This window comes from Dermacentor andersoni, chromosome 4 (assembly GCF_023375885.2).
Source record: "Dermacentor andersoni chromosome 4, qqDerAnde1_hic_scaffold, whole genome shotgun sequence".
NCBI lineage: Eukaryota > Metazoa > Arthropoda > Arachnida > Ixodida > Ixodidae > Dermacentor > Dermacentor andersoni.
In genome coordinates, this window is record NC_092817.1 from 105,830,965 (window position 1) to 105,851,110 (window position 20,146).

The following is a 20,146-nucleotide window of genomic DNA, read 5'->3' on the forward strand; positions in this document are numbered from 1 at the left end:
TATTTCGAGAAAAGAGCCACTAAGCCAATTATAATGGGCATTGTGCCCACATCATTGTCGCGTACGGTGGACATTCATTGTCTAACACGGCACGTATCGACACGTTATTTCTGCGTGTGTTTCTCATCTTCGACCATGTGCGGCTTCACGCTAAGGTGACACACTGGGGATGGTACGCTAGCTCACATTCGAAGAAGTTTAGCAGGAAAGCAGAGCAGTGCCATAATGCGAAGAAAGTGGCAAACAGCACTGACTAACGAGGAAAAGAGCCATTTGCCAATACTCTCCCCCCTCCCTCCCCGTTTACACGTCCCGATGGTACTTCAATTATTTAACTTTGTGTTAGGATAGCTGACTGCAGTGCAGGCCACCTTCCCTTTTTTCAACAGTTACGAAAAACAAACAGCAACCAGGAAATGTCGACACAATATCCATCAGTGCACGTTAGGCAATGCACAGTCCCTATAAAGCCATGCGATGCCATAAGTAGGCAGAACACGACTCGTGTCACTGAAATTGGCTGCGGCAATGTACGGCTTTTCTATTGAAAGACACACTTCTCCTGATATAAAGAGTGATCTTTAGAACGTTTCGCAGCCTCCAGAGATTTGAATCTCCCTGAATGCTACATGATCGCTGCTCACTACAAGCTTTGTTCACGAACACAGTTGTTTTTTTTTTTGTTCACTATTCTTGTTGTTGTTGTCGACGTTGTCGCTGTCTGTTATAGCTTTTGCTTTCGTGTTCGGCGCAAGTAACGCACAGTGACTATACGAGATCGGACAACCAGCGAAACAGACATCTATTACATGGGGATTCTCATAAAATTCTTGAAGTGTTAATTAAAATATATAGTAAGAGTGAAAGGCCAAAACCAGGAACCATTACACTAACATCAGGAGCAACATTGTTCGCTCCTCAGAAGTTGTTACACCAGATGCCACGCTCAACGTTCTTTCCTTTAAATATTAAACTGCAGACAATCGCAGTGGGCAGTCGTGTACAGAATAAGCTGCAGTGACACTTTGTTGCTTTGCGCAGAGCAAAAAAAAAAAAAAAAGATTGTTTATTCCGTTTGTATATATTACAAGTGGGTCTGTATGCTCAAAACATCCAAGCACATCAAAACGGCACTGAATACGCAGTGTTCGTATAATACAAGAGTGTATAATGGCAATATATTCGCGCGTTATATCACAGTCCGTCACACACGCCGACGTTCCATTGTCAACTTGACCACAGGACGAAAATCTTGCCGACACCTTGATCTTTGTTTCACAATAGACAGACATCTGAATGACCAGAATGCATTCTCGAAGCTGGAGTCGTACATAGGGGTTTATATCGCGTTTGCTTGTGCAGCTGACAGGTAATTGTCATGGTAAACAAATGTTGCCAGCCTCCGTTTGCTCAGCCACAATCAGTTGAGCAAAGTGCTGCTCAGACTCAATACAGCTGCAGCGCCGACAAATGCGACATACATGTTAGCGTATCAAGTCATATACAAGTCGCAAGCGTCAACGCAAAAAGCTCGCTGCAGTTATTTGCAATTTCCCACAATAACAGCGGAGCTGGAGTATGTTTAACAAGAAGCGCAAGGTCAATTTTGTCCCTAGAACATATGAAGAAAAAAAAGGAATCCACGACGGTGATGTTCAAAAACCCCCCAAGCGCTTAGGCAGGGCTTGTAATGAGAGATACTAAATGTCGTTCGTCGCTAGTAAAATAAATGCTAATACCTCATACTGTGTGAATTTTAGAGGAATGGTAAAAAAATTTTTGATAGTGGCATAATTCACACAACGCATATGTGACGCTTAGGTAAAAAGCTATAGGGCTAACAACCACAGCATATGTCAAGGCGTTTTGAAGGCTGAATGTGAACGTCGCACCAGCATGATTTAGAGCCACTAAAAAGACGGCCCTTTGTACCAAATGTAGCATATTTTTTGACTGAACTGCCATTCCTATTTCCGCCCGGCAACATGGCAGTAGAAACACCAATTTTGCTCAGTGTATCTCGCGGCGCTTCTGTGCTACGGTGTCTTGTATTCTGAAACGTCATTAAACATAACAAAAAAAAAGAAAAACGTCGCCTGGAATATTGTTCGCTTCTCGGCAGTTTTGTACGGCACCTAGCGTCAACCTATGTTCCAGCATACGCATTTGCTCGAAAATTAAATCTTACGGATGGAGATTTACCAAGAACGGTCAATTTGTTGAAACAACTTGGGTGTTGAATGGAGGCTGATAAATAGAGAGAATAACTCTTTCAGAAACTCTACTTCAGTTCCTTGTCTGCGTTAAAGTGTCCTTCAAAAAGCCGTATGTCGTAATTTTACGTAAATATAATTGCAATAAATCGCAGAAGTTAACATACGAGTAATCATGTTTCTGTTAAGATGTTCGCTGCTTTTCGGAGGATCCAGTGAGAAAGAAAGAAAAACATCAAGAAGGCGGTTGCTTATCGGTGCTATAGTTCAATTTTTTTACCAGTTGTTTTTCCGAGAGGTTAATTGCGCGTTGCAACAGACTCACTTTCTCCCCAAAAACAAATCACATTTAGGCTCACCAAGTGAGCGCGAACCTCAAGACTTAAGCGGCATACTACATCGGCCGGAGCACTTATGCAACCACATAGCGTGAGAAGCGGCTCAGTTTCGTCGTGGCTCAGTCATCAGCACATTTATTCAAGCTTACGTGATGTGAATTTTATGTGACAAACTTCAACAATGCGACGACCGTAACTGCCATATGTCAAGACGTGTTCTCGGCATACTACAACCATAACATTTCGGAGTTTAGCGGGAATCGATACTTATTTGGTGCTTGTTTGTCAAAAGCCAGGTTGTCGCTTCGACGACAGTCTTTCGGACATTTCCCCGGCACGTTTTCTCCTTGCTTCAATATTCCTTCATAAAAGCAACCTGGTTTTGTGTGAAATCTTGCGGAGCTTAAAGAAAAGAAAAAGAAAATAAAAGCCTCGGCGATAAATTTGCCATGAGAAATGTTAAATGACTCACATCAACAAGAATGTCATGACTGTCAGTACGTGCATCTGCCGAAAAAAAAAATGCCTCCGGACACATGGTGCGCACGTTAGTTGTGATTGTAGCGATCAGTGACAGGGTACTCCTATGGCAAATGTGGTGCATCGAACGCATATGTGGGTGAGGATGTGCGGAGGGCGGTGTAAAGTATGCCGCATCTATAAATGCGAATCTGGGCACATCAAAACGAACGGCAGGTTTGTTGAAGATAATTCAAACGGAGTCAAGTACAACGTAATAGAAGGCATCGTAAGACGGTGCAATTGGGCTGAAAGTTCAGTATATCAGTTGGCGATTATCAGTATCAGTTTTCATTCGGCAGTTCAAAATGTGTCGGAATTTTCTTTGAACTGGCCCTAACTGGTTTCCACATACCGAGCTGTAAATGCGGCCATGTCAACAGAAAACGAAACATATTGACAAGCAAAATAAAACACCGGCTGTAGAAAACTATAAATAAATACAGGCCAATATAATCTGTAATAGTATCTAGAACTGATGCGAAACGTCTAACAGGACGTTAGGAATGCACGAGAGACTGAAATTAGTCAGAAGGATCCAAAGATAACCCAGTGCCAGAGACGGACATCAGTACCCAAGCCTCGGGAGGTAACGTTGCATGTCGCATTGAGCCAACGAGAGAGTTGGGGTTTGCGAAGCGTCGGCACTTCACTTCTTACTCTACAGTCTAATGAACTGATTTATGATAATAGTTGTCATTACGAAGAATTACCGAAGGAGGCGGAGAAGCGGGAGCGTATTCTAGGAAAAGGACAACGACCGTTTCGTGTAGTGGTCCTGAACGGCTTTCCTCATATCCTGCTAACCTTGACAATCAGTGAATGTTAGGCAAGTGTCTTTTAAACTTGACTACTGAGGCGCGTGAGTTTACTGAAGTTCACTGAGTAGGCACCTTGTTAGCGTGCACACGTACTCTATGATTATGCTAGGCCTAACTTATAGGCAAAAGGTTCACCACTGAATCAGTTTGACGCTTCTACACAAGATTTGGGATGAGTGTGCGAGGAAATTTACTTATCCGAAGATGAACAGCGTTAACGTATCTACTTAACGTATCTACTAATGTTCGTACAACTTGCAAGAGAAACGTAATACGACCGCGTGCGCCAGCCTATCTCGCTGAAACATGTCAGACGGCCCTTTTGTTGGCGTTACCGTCCAAGTAAACACTTGTATCAAAGCGCGCTCCACCTGTTTCTGTCTGTTTTAAAATCTATTTACTACGGTACGCCCCGTTTTTGACGACAGAGCGTAATGAAATCATTTGCGTCATTGCGGTATCGAGAGAATGATGCAGCTACGATGTGTAAAATACAGCGGGCCGACGTGACGTGAACTCAGTATGACGTGCTATACCATCATGAGTCATGAAGAACATGTTGCTGTCGAAAGTTCTTCGCGGAAACAACTTTGTACAAGTTTCCTTCAAGAGCGCTCCTGTGCAACTTTGACAGTTATTATTTGACAACTTTCACACAAGCGGTCATTCAGTGCTGTGATATGAACACAATCAAATTTCATTTCAATACTGCACAGATTTAGAGCTGCCATTTCATAGCAAGCAGCTCTATCGTGTGGCTACAGACGAGTGAATACCATTCAGTCATGTCGTTATAAACCATAACGACATGTTGGAGATCGTCTAACGCGACATAATACTTGTACAAAAACAGTCGTAGTTCCCACCCTTAAAGACCATGCAGCTCCGTCAAATTCTTTCGGAATAACTTGCTTCGTACGCTGCTTTTAATGTGGCAGCAATCTGCAGCACATTCTGACAAGACAATACACGAAAGTGTGTGGGACATATGCAAGAAGCGCTTCTCCCGTGCAAACGATTTAGCATAGACTGGTTCATGAGTTATGGTCAATCATGACAAGAACAAGACGACATGCAATGCATTGGCCAATGAACAGCAAGTGCCACTCAAGGCAAGCGTCTTAATGTGGCTGCTAGCGACCGCAAATTTCCGAATTATTCAGTACATTGTCAAGGTCGTCCACGCACTGATTCTTTGCAAAACAAGGATGATGGATTGTGTTACATGCAAGCACAAATAAATAAGAGCTTTCGTCATCTTTAGTTATGAATGCATATGTGATTCCAATGAAATAAGCGTACACATTGCACGCAGGCCTATATATACATCGAGGTGGCTTCTTTGCATGGAATGGTGCTAGAGCCCTTGCTCTGAAAGAGAGATAGAGAAAATATACACGCCAGTAAAGAGGACGCACTCGATAATAAAAGAGAGCATACTTGATAAGAAAATCATGGCAGACTAGCAGGTTACTTTCCTTCAAGTCCATTCAGTTTCCGCGACCTTTTTAAATAAGTGTAGATATAAGTTGCTTTAGAGGTATCCTCTGAATGGCTTGGAAATGCTGAGAAATGGCTGTCAGGAGGATGACGCAACTGCGTTTCTTTCAATTATACGCACCTGCGCACTTCAGTTGGATTTATAGGAAGTAATAAACACATTCATTGCCAATAAAACTAGTTTATTTAACGCTAAATAAGAATGCGCTAGCGTCATCATTCCCATCAACCAAGACACACGGTGTACGTGCAAAAAGTAAAAATATTAGAACCCAAGTTCTCATTTTATAACGGAGAACTAAAGAAAGCGTCTGTCCTAAAGGTTTACAAAGCAAGATAGTCCCCCCCTCTTGAGTTTCAATTAACTGCAGAAATAAATCACATACATAGAAACACAGAACATTGCATAATGCTGGTTGTACAAGAAAGCTTCTTTGTCATGGTTAAGCATCTTGCCTTGGTCTTTAGAAATTTGAGACGGCCACTCAATTTTTCAGATGGCATCGGATGATAACCCGCTACATGCAAAACAATTTGCATAACATCGATTCTCGTAGTGTGTGGGACTTGCAACATTTCTTTTCAGCGCAAGACAGACAGCTAAATGACCGTTCCTACCGACGTTTAGCAGGCTGGGCAGCGTTAAAGCCTCGTCTCCTCCCTTTTCCTTGGCTTACCTTCTACATCTTGCTTTTGTAGCCAAATTGCGAAGGTTATGCGCACGATAGCCATTGGATCCACGTTTGGAATAAAGAATAAAATGCTTGCCAGTACTATATAACGTCATTGCGTACTGCGCACAAAAAACACGGTGCAGATTATAGTTCCGTATTACGTAAGATGTTTCAGCTGCGGGTTTAGAGAAGGAGCCACGAATATGTACATGAAAGTTGGGCTTCTTCGCAACGCTCGATTTCGTGTTTCAGCGTGAATGAAATAACCGATTAAGGCGTTATGGGAATAACGGGTGTTTGCCCACTCGCTCTAGAGCATTGACCACCAGAAAAGTTCGGCTGGAAGGCAATCGCATTGTCCCCTGCCGAAGTTCATGCATGAGCAGTTAATCGCCAAGGTCAAGTTGAAATCAAGCATTACGGCCTGATTAATGACATAGGCGACAATTTTCCTTGTGCCGGTCGGTATGATAATGCCAAAATCTCTGTAGCAAGCTTTGTCTAGAAGAAAAAGAATATGAAGCCAAGAAGTGTATCTAACATTTGCATTTGGCAGAGTATTTCTTCACACCCATCTACTATCTTTCGTTAACATGACAATAAAAAGTAGCATTCATATGTAGCTCAAACCAAGTCGACCACGTCGGCTGACTTACTTACGCAGCGAGGTATCCGGTGGCTGTGGCGAACGTCGTCACATAAGGTGTGCCCGATAATAAAAAAATGTGTGCTGTCAGTGCTCCTCTGTTTCAGTGGTAGCGCTGCTCATGAGAGGAGACCCTTCAGCGCCACTCACTGCTGGTGGGTCCTCGACTGGTTTTTCGACATCTTCGACTTTTGGCTCTTCCGGCGCAAGCAAGGCGCGGCATTCCTGCCTCGACCCGAGCTCGCAGCAGGAGCTCCTCGCCCTGAACTCGATGAAGACGTCGTCGTTGTCTGAGTTCGAGTCCGAGCGGTCGGCGTCACTGCCATCGTGAGGAATTGGTTCGAGCTGGCTCCACTCCTGGAAGCTGCCTTCCTGCTTATGGATGCGCGTGTCGCTCTTCGAGCACGGTAAGCTCTCAGAGGACTTGGGCCTTAGGTGGCTCTGGCTGCTCACCTTCAGCTTGCGCTCCTTGGTCTCCGACTTGCCCTTCGGGCTGTGACTAGACAGCGAACGCAGGAACTGGGGCAAGTTCTTGAGAGACATTTTCTTGAGGGAGTTGTCGGACACAACTTTGCGGCCCGTCTGATAGGATCCTGGAGCGGCCTTGCGCCCCTGGCTGCTGATGTCGTCTACGCTTATGTGCATTTTCTTTTTGCCGTGTGCACGTTTCTTCTTTCGCGGTTCCTCGGAGACCGAAGACGGTTGTTGTTGTTGTTGTTCTTGTTCTTGCTGCTGTTGCTGCTGCAGCTGCAGCTCCGGCGAGTCGCACGACGCTTTTGAGGTCCCCGGTTGAACAACGCCGCTAGGGCCAGACTCGCTCTGTAACGACGTGTTTGTCGTGTCGTCCTTCACCGAGTTACGCGGCTCTGACTGATCGGTGGAGAGCACGACGTGCTCCTCCTTGGACAGCTCGCTGCTGTCCTCGTGGCTGGTCTCGGCAAGCCGGTTGTAGAAGCAGTTGAACTTTTCCTCGAACTCCTTGCTCTTGAAAGGCAGCGAGGCCTCTTTCCGGCAGCAAGCGGGACACAGGTTATCGCTCCTCCGTCGTTGCGCGTACGGCGGCGAGCGGGGCGGTGGCGCGGCACCGGCCCTAGCCGAGTCGTCCACGGCCAGCTGCCGGCAGAGCTGTGGCTTGTCGCGCGTCGAGGCCCTCAGAAGCCGACCGGGTTCAGCGCCAGTCGCCCTAGTCACGGGCGGACCACGCGCCGTCCCGTCGCTACTGACAGACGACCGCGACATGCGCACGGTGGATGTCGAAGAGTCCGGCCTGCTGCAGGACAGGCTCGAGTCCTGGGATGGCTTGCGGCCAACCACGGCCCAGGAGGCGCCTCCGCGGCCGCCCAGCAGCCGCAGCGGGATGCTGCCTTGGCGCCAGCTGTCCGAGCGCGACGAGAAGTTCTCGCTCGAAATGCTGGACGCCCGCTGTCCACCGCGTTCCATGGTGCGCTGGATGCGTGCCAGCGCGTAGTTGTACCCGTCGACGTCCGCCGGATGGGCATCGGGGTCCCGGCAGAGCAGGTAGCGAAGCGCGAACGCCTTCCAGCCGCTGGGAGCTGCTCGCGTCGTTCCCTTGGCCAGACCGCACTGGCACGGCGGTCCGGGCGCCTGCTGGTCCGTGAGCCTCTCGCCCGCGGAGTTGGTGCCCAAGAGGGTGTGGCGATTCGAGAAGTTGGAGCTGTGGCGGCAGCGGCCGATGCCCCGCGTGACGCGAGACTCCTCGATGCGCTTGCAGATGAGGACGCAGTCACGTTTGAACTGCTTCGTGAATATGGCGTAGAGGAATGGATTAGCGCAGCTGTTCAGAGGAAGCACGAAGATAGTGAACACCTTGGCCTCCTCGAGCGAGACAAGCTGCAGCCCGGCCACCGCAGTGAGCGAAAAGAATGCAATGGGCGCCCAGCATAGGAAGTCGGTGAAGACGAGCAGCGCCATGCGCTTAGCGATCCGAGAGTCGTTGGAGTTCCACGCCTGTGAGCCTCGGATGGCGCAGTACATCTTCAGATAGCAGCCCATGAGGATGAGGAAGGCGACGCCGTTGATGAGTATGAGGAAGACAACATATGCCAAAGACGTGAGCGAATCCTCTGTTTCGAACGGCAAGCACACAGCGAACTTCCGGTAGTCACTGACGCCCAGCAATGGAAGCAACGCCATGACAAGCGCGAATATCCAGCCGCAGCCCATTATGTATCCTGCGTGCTTGAGCGATAGCCGCTTGTTGAGGTGCATGGCATGCGTAATGGCATAGTTTCGTTCCATGGTGATCACCGACAGTGTGTACACGGAAAGCTCTGAGCTGAGCACGCCGAGGAATCCGGCCGTTTGGCAGCCAGGAGACATCTGCCAACCGATGCCGTATACCTGCACACATTCAAATTGAAGGGGAATTATGAGCACAGCAACGAAGATAATCAATGCACAATAAGATGAAAACAACAAAAGCAAACGAATAAGACAAAAACAGTCTAACTTATAATAAGGAAACTTCAAAGTCTCGAATGTGCACGCCTCCTTCTGAGCACATAACGTGATTTGGAAAGTGTAAAAACAGTAATAACACGCCATCAGCTGGTCCAGGTTAGCTTATAACGTTTAACAAGCGTATGACTGTTTATAAAAGCTTTGTCTCCATCACCTGGGCATGGAAGAAAGCGCGCTACGTGACCGTTACCTGTTCTAATGTGTCCCATAAGGCGAAACTAGAGTGCGTGCAGCGAACCATTCAAGAAATCAATGAAATCAAAACAGACACGCTACAATGGCTCAGAGAAGCAGCTTTCCTTGGGCGACATAGATCGCCAATAACATTTCTCCGCCAAATTCAACACGCACCCACATGCACGTTCAGAAAACTCTGGTGGACGTCTGAATCAGGAGTATGATAACTAACGATGCTGACGTGCCTTGAAATTTAGGTTTCCCGCTTCATTTGCATACAAGTATCGCAGTATACCGAAAAATCAGACAACTTTCTAGCGCGCGGAACACAATAACCAAAAGATCCCGTAAGCAGAATGCTCACCCGAAACTCGCCAAGAGTAGAGGCGTCGACTACTGCTAGGAACCCCAAGTAGATGCCCATGAAGAAGTCGGCGAGCGCCAGGTTGCATACAAGGAACCGCGGCACGTCCATCTTGGAGCGGCCGAGCGAGAGCACGACCACAACGAGGCCATTGCCCAGCATGGCCAGCAGGAAGACGACCCAGACGCCGCAGCGCAGCGTCCACCAGCCGAACAGGTCCTCGCACGGCATGAATGGGGCTGCGAGAACGTACGGCAGAAAGATTAACATTAGAATAGTGCACGAGGCCTTACATATGTCAAATGCACGAACTTTGCGGGACTTTAGCCCTGTCGGTTCCCAACGCACATGTTACGCTACGCTGAGTTTGATATCTCTATTTTCTCATCTAAGCCCTAAAAACGGGATGCACAGCCTACGGTGTTGTTGTTGTAGGTTTTTTTTAACTCTGTAGTGAGTTTTCACTTCAGAACATGGAGCACAAGAGGTGTGGTGTAATTGAAATCGACTGCCTGGGCATACCGCTAAAGAGAATAGCACAAAGCGTAAGTCGAGCCATGTGAGCAAAAACCGCGGCTGTGGTAAGCAGCCAATGTGCCGAGAATCTATTCGATAAATCATCAGTGAGTGTTGTAGGGAAGCCCGGTGGACAAGCGTAACCTGCAGTATTTTGCGCCATATCGTGAAGACAACCGAGTTTCTGTCGTCGTCGTCATCGTCGTCGTCGTCGTCGTCGTCGTCGTCGTCGTCGTCGTTGTTGTTGTTGTTGGTGGTGGTGGTGGTGGTGGTGGTGGTGTTGTTATTGTTGCATGCGTGAATGTACACTGCAGTGTCTTCTTGGTGCACCACATGGCGCTTTGGGCGTAGCGCCACACCACTCACGGAAAGCCACTCACCGACCACATGACAACTGCATCTACCAATGAAGTATGAAGTACTACAAAATACTGCAGGTTCTTTAAACAGTCTTGCTCTACGTCGATTACACTGTTACACATAGGTGCATCCTTAGTACACAAAGCTGCTATAAGAAAATGACACGAAGCAGCGAAGTCACCCACTTGGTAGTGGAATGCACTGCACGGGGTACTGGAATTCCTCGTCGCTTGTATAGAGGGCCTTGTAGTCCTCCAGGTATTCGCCGTAGTACTGGGCCAGGTTGTCAGGAATGATGTAGTCCTGGCCGAAGACCTTGATTAGCTGGTGGGTAAACTCTTGGAACTTGGACGTGATGTTATCTGCGGATATTCGAAGGAAATACTACGTTATCTTAGGGAATATCTTCACATATAGAGCATTATATATATTATTTATATTATTATTATATTATTATATTATATTATATTATATTATATTTATATTATTATTATATTATTTATATTATATTATTTATATTATTATATATATCACATATAGGGCATTAGAGCCACAAAACGTATCGTGAACGTAATACTATGCGAAAGCGTTCGCTGAGCGGAAGAGAACAAAGGCAATCCTAAGCAATCTCGACACTTCCAATAGAGTGGTAGAGGGCTGCACATTCCAGTTCTGCCTACAGACAGACAGTACAGACAGACAGCGCTGTTACGATACTGTTATGAAGCGTGCTTAAGTTCGTTAAATCAGTGAAAGGTGATCAATTTCATTTATGCCGAATACGAAGGCTACGGGATTCTTGCCGTGAAACAACCACGGCAAATAATCAAGGGGATCAAGTGGCCGTGACAGTTAACCATATAAGGGACAACATATGAAATCAGATAGCACAAACCAGTAGCGTTACACGCTATGAACATTTTGCCTGCTTTGGGAGTTACGTTGTCCCCCAACAATAAATTAGCTTCTATGTTGCTTGCATTTACTTTATTTAGCGTTGCGCTTCAAGTGCTTTTCTTGTCATGGACGGCATGCGCGTGTCAGCATGGCGTTCCTGACAGGAAAGTAGCGAGAACAGCGTGGCAATAAAAGGAAGTGTGCGCTGAACTAATGACAACTATTCGGGGACAACATAGGCCCCACAGTGTGCATGAATTTAATTTTAGAGTGTAGTTCACAATCATCTGTGTCTTTGCTATCACCGATGGTTGAGAGTGCACGGCGGTCACTGCGGAAGCATACGATCGACTAGGTGATAGTCAGCAGCAAGAACATGGTACTAAAGCCCGCAGCACGAAAGCGGAAAGCACACAGCACAGTTCATTGAAAGCAATACTATGGTGGAACGCTTATTGCTATTTTCCATCGGCAAATACTACGCAGGACAGAAACAGTGGCGCATCTATGCGTGCGCAGCGCTGCCGTGCAGACATACACCGAAAGGAAAGAGATAGGGTGAATGGTATTCGGCTGATCATTGTTGCCGACTCTCATGCAAGTCTAAGTTCGCGGGTATCAGTATCTTGTGCAAGTTGCTTGCGCAGATTTGTAAGGAAGTCGATGAAACCGTCTGCTCAAGAATGAAAACTTGCGCCTAAGCACAATATTTTTTTGCAATTTCAAATAAAATGTTTCGTTCGCAGTTGTCTATGCCGGACGAACACTAGTAAGAGGGCGTATCATCAGTAATTTCGGTGCGACTTAATCGCTGTTACGTGCGGTCCTGAGAAATAGTATGACATTTCGAATCTTATGCAGTAGACATATAGCAGAAGTGAAGCGTTTGTGGTGTTTCCTTTTCCTAGCCCTTTGCATTCTTGAGCTGCTATATAATGATTTCCTGATCGATGGGCCCAGAAGCGGGCCACACGCGGTGTTCTCGCAGCGATGGAGCTGCCTTTAAAGTAACACAGGTAGTGAACCATAATATTCGCACCCGGAAAGACGTCCAACGCGGAGGCATTGCTGAGGCTGGTCCACTTGTCCATGTCGATGTCGTCCTTCTTGAGCCATAGCACGGCGTCCTTGGCAACAGGTGCGTCGGGCGTCCCACTGCCCACCGACTGCAGGTACGCGCAGCAGTGGTACGAGTAGGAGAGGTACAGCTTCTGGATGCGGGGAAATGCCTCCGGAGGCGGAAAGCTGCGCAAGTGACGGTTGCCAGACGTCACGAGGCGATGCAAGCCGCGCAGGCCGCGGTATGGCATCGCCGGGAACGCGTTGTCCGCCAAGTTCCTGGACAGGGCAAAGAGTCGGTGAGAAACCCGAAGTACGCCATTCGACTGAGAAACGCCAAAGAAGCAGGAGTCCGCGCTCGACTGAAGCGAGAGCTGAACTTGATATCGAATTTTTAAGTATTTCGAGATGGAGGATAGAGATAAAGCGAATCAGTGAACTTAAGCAAAAAGAGCGCGGAATTTGCAACTGACCAATATGGCAAGTATGGCCAAACTCGACATACACTCTTTACTTTACACTCTTTAAGCCTTACGAATACTAGCGAGAAAAATTAGTGGAAACGATGAGCGTCGCTTTTTGTTAGTAACAACCATAGGAAGCTTGACATAGTTGTTAGGTTACGCATATTAAAACTAAGGAGGACTACAAGTTCAACACCCCGGGCTTCATTCGTAGTACCCTTGTAAGTTTTCAGGTATACCGAACAGTGTACTACACACTAACGTGCGCTCATATGAGCACTAAGCTGATTTTGCATCTGAAACTGAATCGTGACATGTGAACACATTTCCCGTATGGAAGACGCAAAATTTGACTCGTGATATATAACTGCACTATCCGCTGCGCTAATGTTTTGATATAGCAGTCGCATGTAATCGGCAATGTGCCAAATGTGCCACTTTCACTGCATTCCCTTCAGCTCCAAAACTATCTGGTTTGGACGTCGTCAGGGTGTTGTACACCAAACTTACTTCATTCGCCTATGCCAGCCCAGAAGTTGTTTACATTACGGCAGCCGATGGGCGGCCTAATCATCACACTCCAAAACCAGTAGCACAACGGTGAAGTCATGGATCTGCACCGATGCAGGCAGATGTAGTGCAAGCATGGCCAATACACGATGCTCCCAAACAAAAAAGGACGCCAAATATACGAAAAGTCTGCACCCTTCGCCTTTCATGTAAAACACGGATCCCGATGCATTTACGTACTTCCATACGTACGTACTTCCATACTTCCGCTGGCGTTACAGTGCCATGCGAAGCATGTAAAAGGGAGAATAACTTGCAGCGCACTGCCGGCTATTTGGGTGGCATGACATGTCGCCATGACATGTATATGTCTTGGACGACATAAACTACAGAGACAGTGAAGAAAAGAAACGTGGTGTAGTTAAGACTAATGCCACAGAATCGAAAATTGCGTAGTGATACACGTCCAAGCAAATGCAGGCAACACCCCCTATAGGAATCTGCATGTCTATTTAGTACACTTCAAAGGTATGCCGTCTCATTCAAATTTCCCCGCCGTTATACGAGAGGCAGAGAGGGATAAATGAGATGCAAAAGGCAGGGAGGTCAAGAGGAACCTTTAGCTCGGGCCCAACTCCGACGCGGCCCATTCAAATACGTGTAAAACGCAAAAACGCTTTTCTGAGAAAAGCCCTAGACAGATTTTAATGAAATTGTTGCATTTGATAGAGAAAGTTACATTCTAGTGACTGTTGGAAGCCGAATTTCGATGTAAGGCCTGAATTTCGTGAAAAGAATTTTCGATAATTCGAAAGTTCGAAAAATATAGACGCAGGAAGTTTATAAATTAATAGCTCTGCATCAAGAACAAATATTGCGGTTCCGTAAACGACATCCATTAGATCACTGAAACCGGACAAATTCAGAATGTCAGTTTATATCTTACATAAATTTGTTACGCTGTGTACAAGGGTTTTGCAAAAGCTGTGTTTCCATGTCACTGAATTTTTTTATTCATGCGTAACCTATCAATTTTGTCCGCATTAAATGTACTATCATATGCAATTCACTGAATTGTGATATCATTTTTCCTTGCTGAGTTAGAGAGTTGTAAACTTGATAGTTTCGCGTTCTGAAAATTTTCTATTTTTGCCAATTTTCAATAAAGAATTGACAATCTAAATCGAAAATTCGAAACCAACAGTCACTATATGTTACGTTTCTCTTTTAAATGCCAGAAACCTTGTGAAATGTGGTGCAGTGGTTGCCGAGAAGAACGAATTCTCCTTTTACATGTATTTAGATAGGAGCACCCAAGCTAAAGCTTCCGCCGTCCTACGAAAACTGATGCATGAGGCGTGCCGCCCGACGAAGCAAGTGGTTGACCGAGAACTCATCGACACGAGCATAACGGCTTACTGTACAAACGAGCTGTTTTCGTTTTTCGAACACTAACGTCCCTTCGAATGTGAACAACTCTGTTCCTATTTGTTATCGCCCTTACAGGTCTGATACTTACAGATCTTGAAGTTTCGCGGTGGGAACAAAAGAGTCCGGATGAATTTCCCTGATGCCATTTTTCTGCAGCGCCCTGTAAGAGAGCAGAGGATAAGAAAACGACGTTGGCTCAGAGGATCTTCACGCTGTCTACTGAGATGAGAACTGATTGTCAACAGCGAATGTCTCGCGAACACCTGAACACGTGCTAGCAAAGACACGAAGAGAGGGTAGCTTTAGTTAGAATGCCTATTATTCATGGATAAGAGCCCGCCGCGTTATGGCCTCAGTGTCAAAGAGATGCGTCAATAATTTCTTCCACGCAAGAGCACAGAAATAGTAATAGAAGACTGCTCTAACCCCTCCTCTAGAGAAACACCTGCAAGCAATTACCTGCAGATTCTTTTTGCACAGTCATCGAGGTGAACCCGACGCTTTGTGAATAATAATAATAATAATAATAATAATAATAATAATAGTAATAGTAATAATAATAATAATAAATTTGTTGCACAAAGTTATAAAGAAAACAGCGAACAAATCAAGCCTGCCAAAGCCCACATAGGGCTTGAGCGGCTGTGCCTGGCAGGTAGCAGAAACCACTAGGAAATGTAAATGACAAGCATTTCACATTTTAGGATAGTCCATAGGAGGAAAAAAAAGAAGGAAAGAAAGAAAGAACTGTAACGAAAGTAAGGTACTGAAGGCAACTAATTGTCTAAGTACTGAAGGCGATTAAAAGTACTGAAGTACTTACTGAAGGAGACTAATTGTCAATTTGTCTGAGTGTCTTTTTAAGCTTGTATTTAGTTTGAGCATGCAAGACGCATTGAGATAAATTATTAAAATATACAGGAACATAGCAGTCTCGTGTTCTCTTGCCATATCTTGTAGAAAGCCATGCAAGAAGAAAAGAATCAGCTCGTTTCTCACAGCACTTGCAGAGATGTGAGCCCGTGGAAGGCAGTGTCCTCTATGCGACGGATGAGGTTGTTGCCAAGGTTAAGATCGCGAAGCTTCTTGAGCGAAAGGAATGGAGAGTTATCCAGGAATTCGATGCGGTTGTACGTCAGGTCCCTGAGAAAGCGACAGAGGGAAAAAAACGATTCTGTGACTGGATATTTCTACAAAAGAAAAAAAGGAGAGAATTTCTCAGGTGTACAGTGGTGGGGGCCTGTGTGTAATTATGGTAAATAAACGCAGCAACGAACGAGAAGAAGCATTTCTTTCGCGTTACTTCTGAGTTCGTTTCTTTCGATTTGGTCGAAAAAGATTAACCGAAAAAAAAAAAGCTAACAAATCACAGCTGTGTGCTTAAAAAAAGTACTTGTGCTGATGTCGCAAGTGGCAGTGATATCGAAAGGTTGGTCACGACTTAGAGACGTGCTTGGTATTCATCCCACGAAATCGCTACCTTTACACTTAACCAGACCCTTGCACCCTTGTTGTTGCCTTGAGTTTTGGCGTGCTTATCGAGTCTTATTCTACCACTGAGGTGCGCTGTGTCTGTCAGTACAGGTGATCCAAGAGCGGAAGAAAATGCTTAGACAGGTGGCCGGTAAGGACGGAAATAGCTTGTTTTTTTTTTTTTAAGAAAGCCCGAAACTCGTAAGCAGATAGCGCATGGTAATTATCAATTTAATGATCAGACTTACAGGATGAGGAGCTCCGAGCAGTCGGTTAAATTAGGAACCTGCGTGAGATGATTGGACATGAGGTAGCTGCAACGATATTGAAAGACAGGCAGGAATTAGAACAGGGATTGAACAAGTTTTCACGTATTGTCACTTACATACGAATAACTATATAAGTATGGGGAGATAAGTGATCAATTTCCACCGAGTGTAATGTTCAGAAGAAACAGGCTTGCATTCACCGCAAGGAACATCGTGCATCAAGGGTACGAGAACGTGCAAAGTCCGCTGTACTGAATAGACCTTTTAAAGTGATGACATTGATTACATAAGATGACATTATTGAATTGCATACGGCACGTTAAAAATACTCTTATGAACGTGAAATGGGTTACAACAAAGATACTGCTAATCGTGGTGTTAGGCATCAGCCATGGTGCCATTGTTATTGCTTCGCATGAATGCGATGTGAAGTGGTGCATTTCTCCGCAAAATTCGGGAATTTATGTCTCGAAACTGGTGTCATATTGAAAATTTGTTCAAAGTGGATCCACCTTGCGAACTCCACGGCTATAATTTGTAAATTGCAATATGGGCCATAATGTAATTAGCTAAAAACTTAATTCGTGAAATTTGATAATTTAGTCAATTTCGCACCTCAATTTTTTTTTTTTTTTTTGCAAGTATTGTCTGCCGCTTCGAGTAGACCAGCCCATGAAGTAGAATTGGGATATCTGCCACAGGCAACTTTTAAAGATTTTTGAAAGTGTTCGCTGAAACGCCCTGTCCATCGATTTCGTCCAATATAGATGTCTCGACAGAAGCAGTTTACAGAGTTGATATTGTTTTTATTGCTGAGTTACAGAGTTGCACACTTGATAGCTGAGTCTTTTTCTACATTTCGATATTTTTTTTAAGAGTTCATGGGATAAATTGCAAATCCACTTCCCACTTGCAATTACTAGATTTTAACTTCTGCATTTAAATGAGAAAAAAATTCGTGCAGAACCTCTCTCACGATGAACGTCGACGCAAACGCGAATAGCATTGAATCAATTGTAGCGACACACCGTACTGCCAACGCTGAAACGCGTCATGAATGAGGCGTGTACGCAAGCGGGCTCGTCTCTGGCGTTCCCACAAGAGTTACTGCATAGGCTTCATTTAGGGATCGTTCTGCTTGCTGCGCTATACTGTTTATACGAAGGACACACATGCGCATTGCGCACATGTGCGTCTGTCTTGTCTTTTTTTTGTGTGTGTGTCCTTTGTATAAACAGTACAGCGCAGCAAGCACAACGATGTCATACCAACTAGCCCCAGTCGAAGCTTTATTCATTTAGGGAGCCAGAGTTGCGCCACTGCTTTCTGCGCGTCCTCCCCCCCCCCCCCCCCCCCCCCGCCGTCTCTAGTGATTCTAGCACCGCTTTCGCCGAGCGCCTTCAAATGGTCGAAACAGGCTACACTGCGTTGCGGAAAAGCCAACACTTCCTAAGCGACGCCGACACTCCACGGGAACCCGCCGACAAAATACAATTGAGAGTGCCATCACTCTTATTATTGTTGCTTGTTCCTCAATGCTACTGGCCGAAAATTGTGTGTTCGCAGGTTCCTTTTTTTCTCGGTTAAATTTCGGAATCAATGTCCCACGACGGACTGAATGCTGTCGCAGTATGACGGACTGTGAAAAAAAAATGTGTTGTTGTTTTATTCATATAAGCAAGGCGCTACAGAAGTTGCACGATTCAATATACCCGTGAGAGAACTTCACTCGTTCAATAAACACATAACGCATGCAGCCTTACTCAGCGCGAGTGTCTGCTACGTATGACACTCATAACACGCATAAATTTAACCGTGCCACGTAAAACACGACAAGGGTGTACTGGAATCGTTAGAATCAACACAGTGCTGCGGGAGGGGCGGGGAGCGGGGGTCAACGGGAGCGATGTATGAGTGCATGCAATTCTTCGCGTCATTCACCTGAATTGTATTTAACTTTCTTGAGTACACGCATTCACGTCTTCCAGCTATCGCGAGCCGCGGTCACATGGATGCCTAATAAGAATTATAGCTAATGTCTGAAAGCTCAGCATTACAATTGACACTTCGCATCTACACGGCTCCTACACGTACGGGGAGTGGCTTCTCCGCATTGCTCTGGAGCTCAACGTGACGCACCTTGGCGCGTCTCTGGCTCTCTGATGAGAGTCTACACGGTAAATCTAGTTCCTACTGGATGCCACTGCTATCTAGTTACGCCGCCGATTACTCCGCACCTGGTGCGTGTGCGAGAATATATGGCCAGACAATATTGTCGGAGTATACATGTGACGCGTGCTGCATTCCGCTCAGCACCGGAGAAATTTTAAGGGATTTTTCGTATGGTTTAAGAGCTGCACATATCGACTGACCAAGTTGGCGCCAGTGGTATTCATTGAACAGCAACATATACCCAGCGCCACATATCCAATGACTCAATTTGATGTCAAAGAGGTTCACCGAAGAGCGGCAAGTACCCAGTGGTAATTGGTTTCCAACCAACTGCGACTACCTGACACATACGGCTCATACCCGACAGTTGGTTTCCAACATGGTGCCCTCGGCACAGCAGCCCTATGTTAAAATGCGGTCAACTGCATCAACATTAGATGGTCAACATTAGAATGCGGTCAAGTGCATCACTGCCGCCGTTTGCATTTACGCAACTTCACCGCACGCACTAGTGGGCGCAGGTGCTTAGGGGGTCTCGGGGCGAGTGGTGTAAGCGTAACATTTCAACGTCAGTGGCTTCTTATTGAACGCAGATGCTGAGGTAACGAAAATAAACTGGACTCTCACAAATTCAACAGGAGGACTAGGGGCGAAAGAAACAAGAACAGAATGAAGGTTAACGACAATGCAAGACCTGGTTTGCTACCCTGCAGTGGGGAACAGTGTAGTCATAGGTAAAAGGACAAGACCGTAGAGAGAGACAGAGAACACAGACGCGTCATCACAGCCGGTCGCGATTACTGAGTGCTATTACAACACAGGAATACGCGCGGCACAATGAACATCAATTAAGGTCAGATGCAATTGTACAGGTCTGTTGTCCCTAAAAGCTGCAGTAAAGCATTCATCACCACCTGCTGGAATGGCTTATGAAATCTGCATTCCAAGATGGTTTGCTCTGGTTAAAGATTGTGATAAAAGCGAGCTAGGTCAGTCGCGAGCGGTCGTCTCTGTACACCGTAGCGACGACGGTCCCACAACGACTTCAGGTGTTGCACGTGTTGAACCGACTGAACAAAGCACAGCGAAAAGTGAGGTAGCTGTTATTCCAGGGACATAAAGTAACAATCACATTTGTAGTTTCGCTCGTTTCGCTCAAATTTTTGCACATTTCCAGACACGAGCTCGCCTTCACGAAGCACACACGAAGGAAGCACCACTCGACCAGCACGCGTGAAGACTACCACGAGTCAAGTAGGCTC

General features: G+C 46.0%; 1 protein-coding gene across 2 annotated transcripts in view; it reads right to left on the minus strand.

Annotated features, from left to right (window-relative positions):
* Positions 1 to 449: 449 nt before the first annotated feature.
* The window catches only part of rk (G-protein coupled receptor rickets), a 185,609-nt gene continuing 165,912 nt past the window's right edge, over positions 450 to 20,146 (minus strand). The window contains exons 11-18 of one of the 2 annotated variants that reach the window (XM_072287894.1): positions 16,692 to 16,757; positions 15,970 to 16,113; positions 15,059 to 15,130; positions 12,546 to 12,844; positions 10,795 to 10,971; positions 9,734 to 9,972; positions 6,726 to 9,072; positions 450 to 5,262 (exon numbers count right to left, since the gene is read on the minus strand). In XM_072287894.1, the coding sequence (XP_072143995.1) occupies positions 6,799 to 9,072; positions 9,734 to 9,972; positions 10,795 to 10,971; positions 12,546 to 12,844; positions 15,059 to 15,130; positions 15,970 to 16,113; positions 16,692 to 16,757 (3,271 nt within the window). In that variant the 3' untranslated portion in view covers positions 450 to 5,262; positions 6,726 to 6,798. Of the gene's footprint in view, positions 5,263 to 6,721; positions 9,073 to 9,733; positions 9,973 to 10,794; positions 10,972 to 12,545; positions 12,845 to 15,058; positions 15,131 to 15,969; positions 16,114 to 16,691; positions 16,758 to 20,146 lie in introns of both variants that reach the window. The other variant, XM_072287895.1, reaches the window with a different exon arrangement.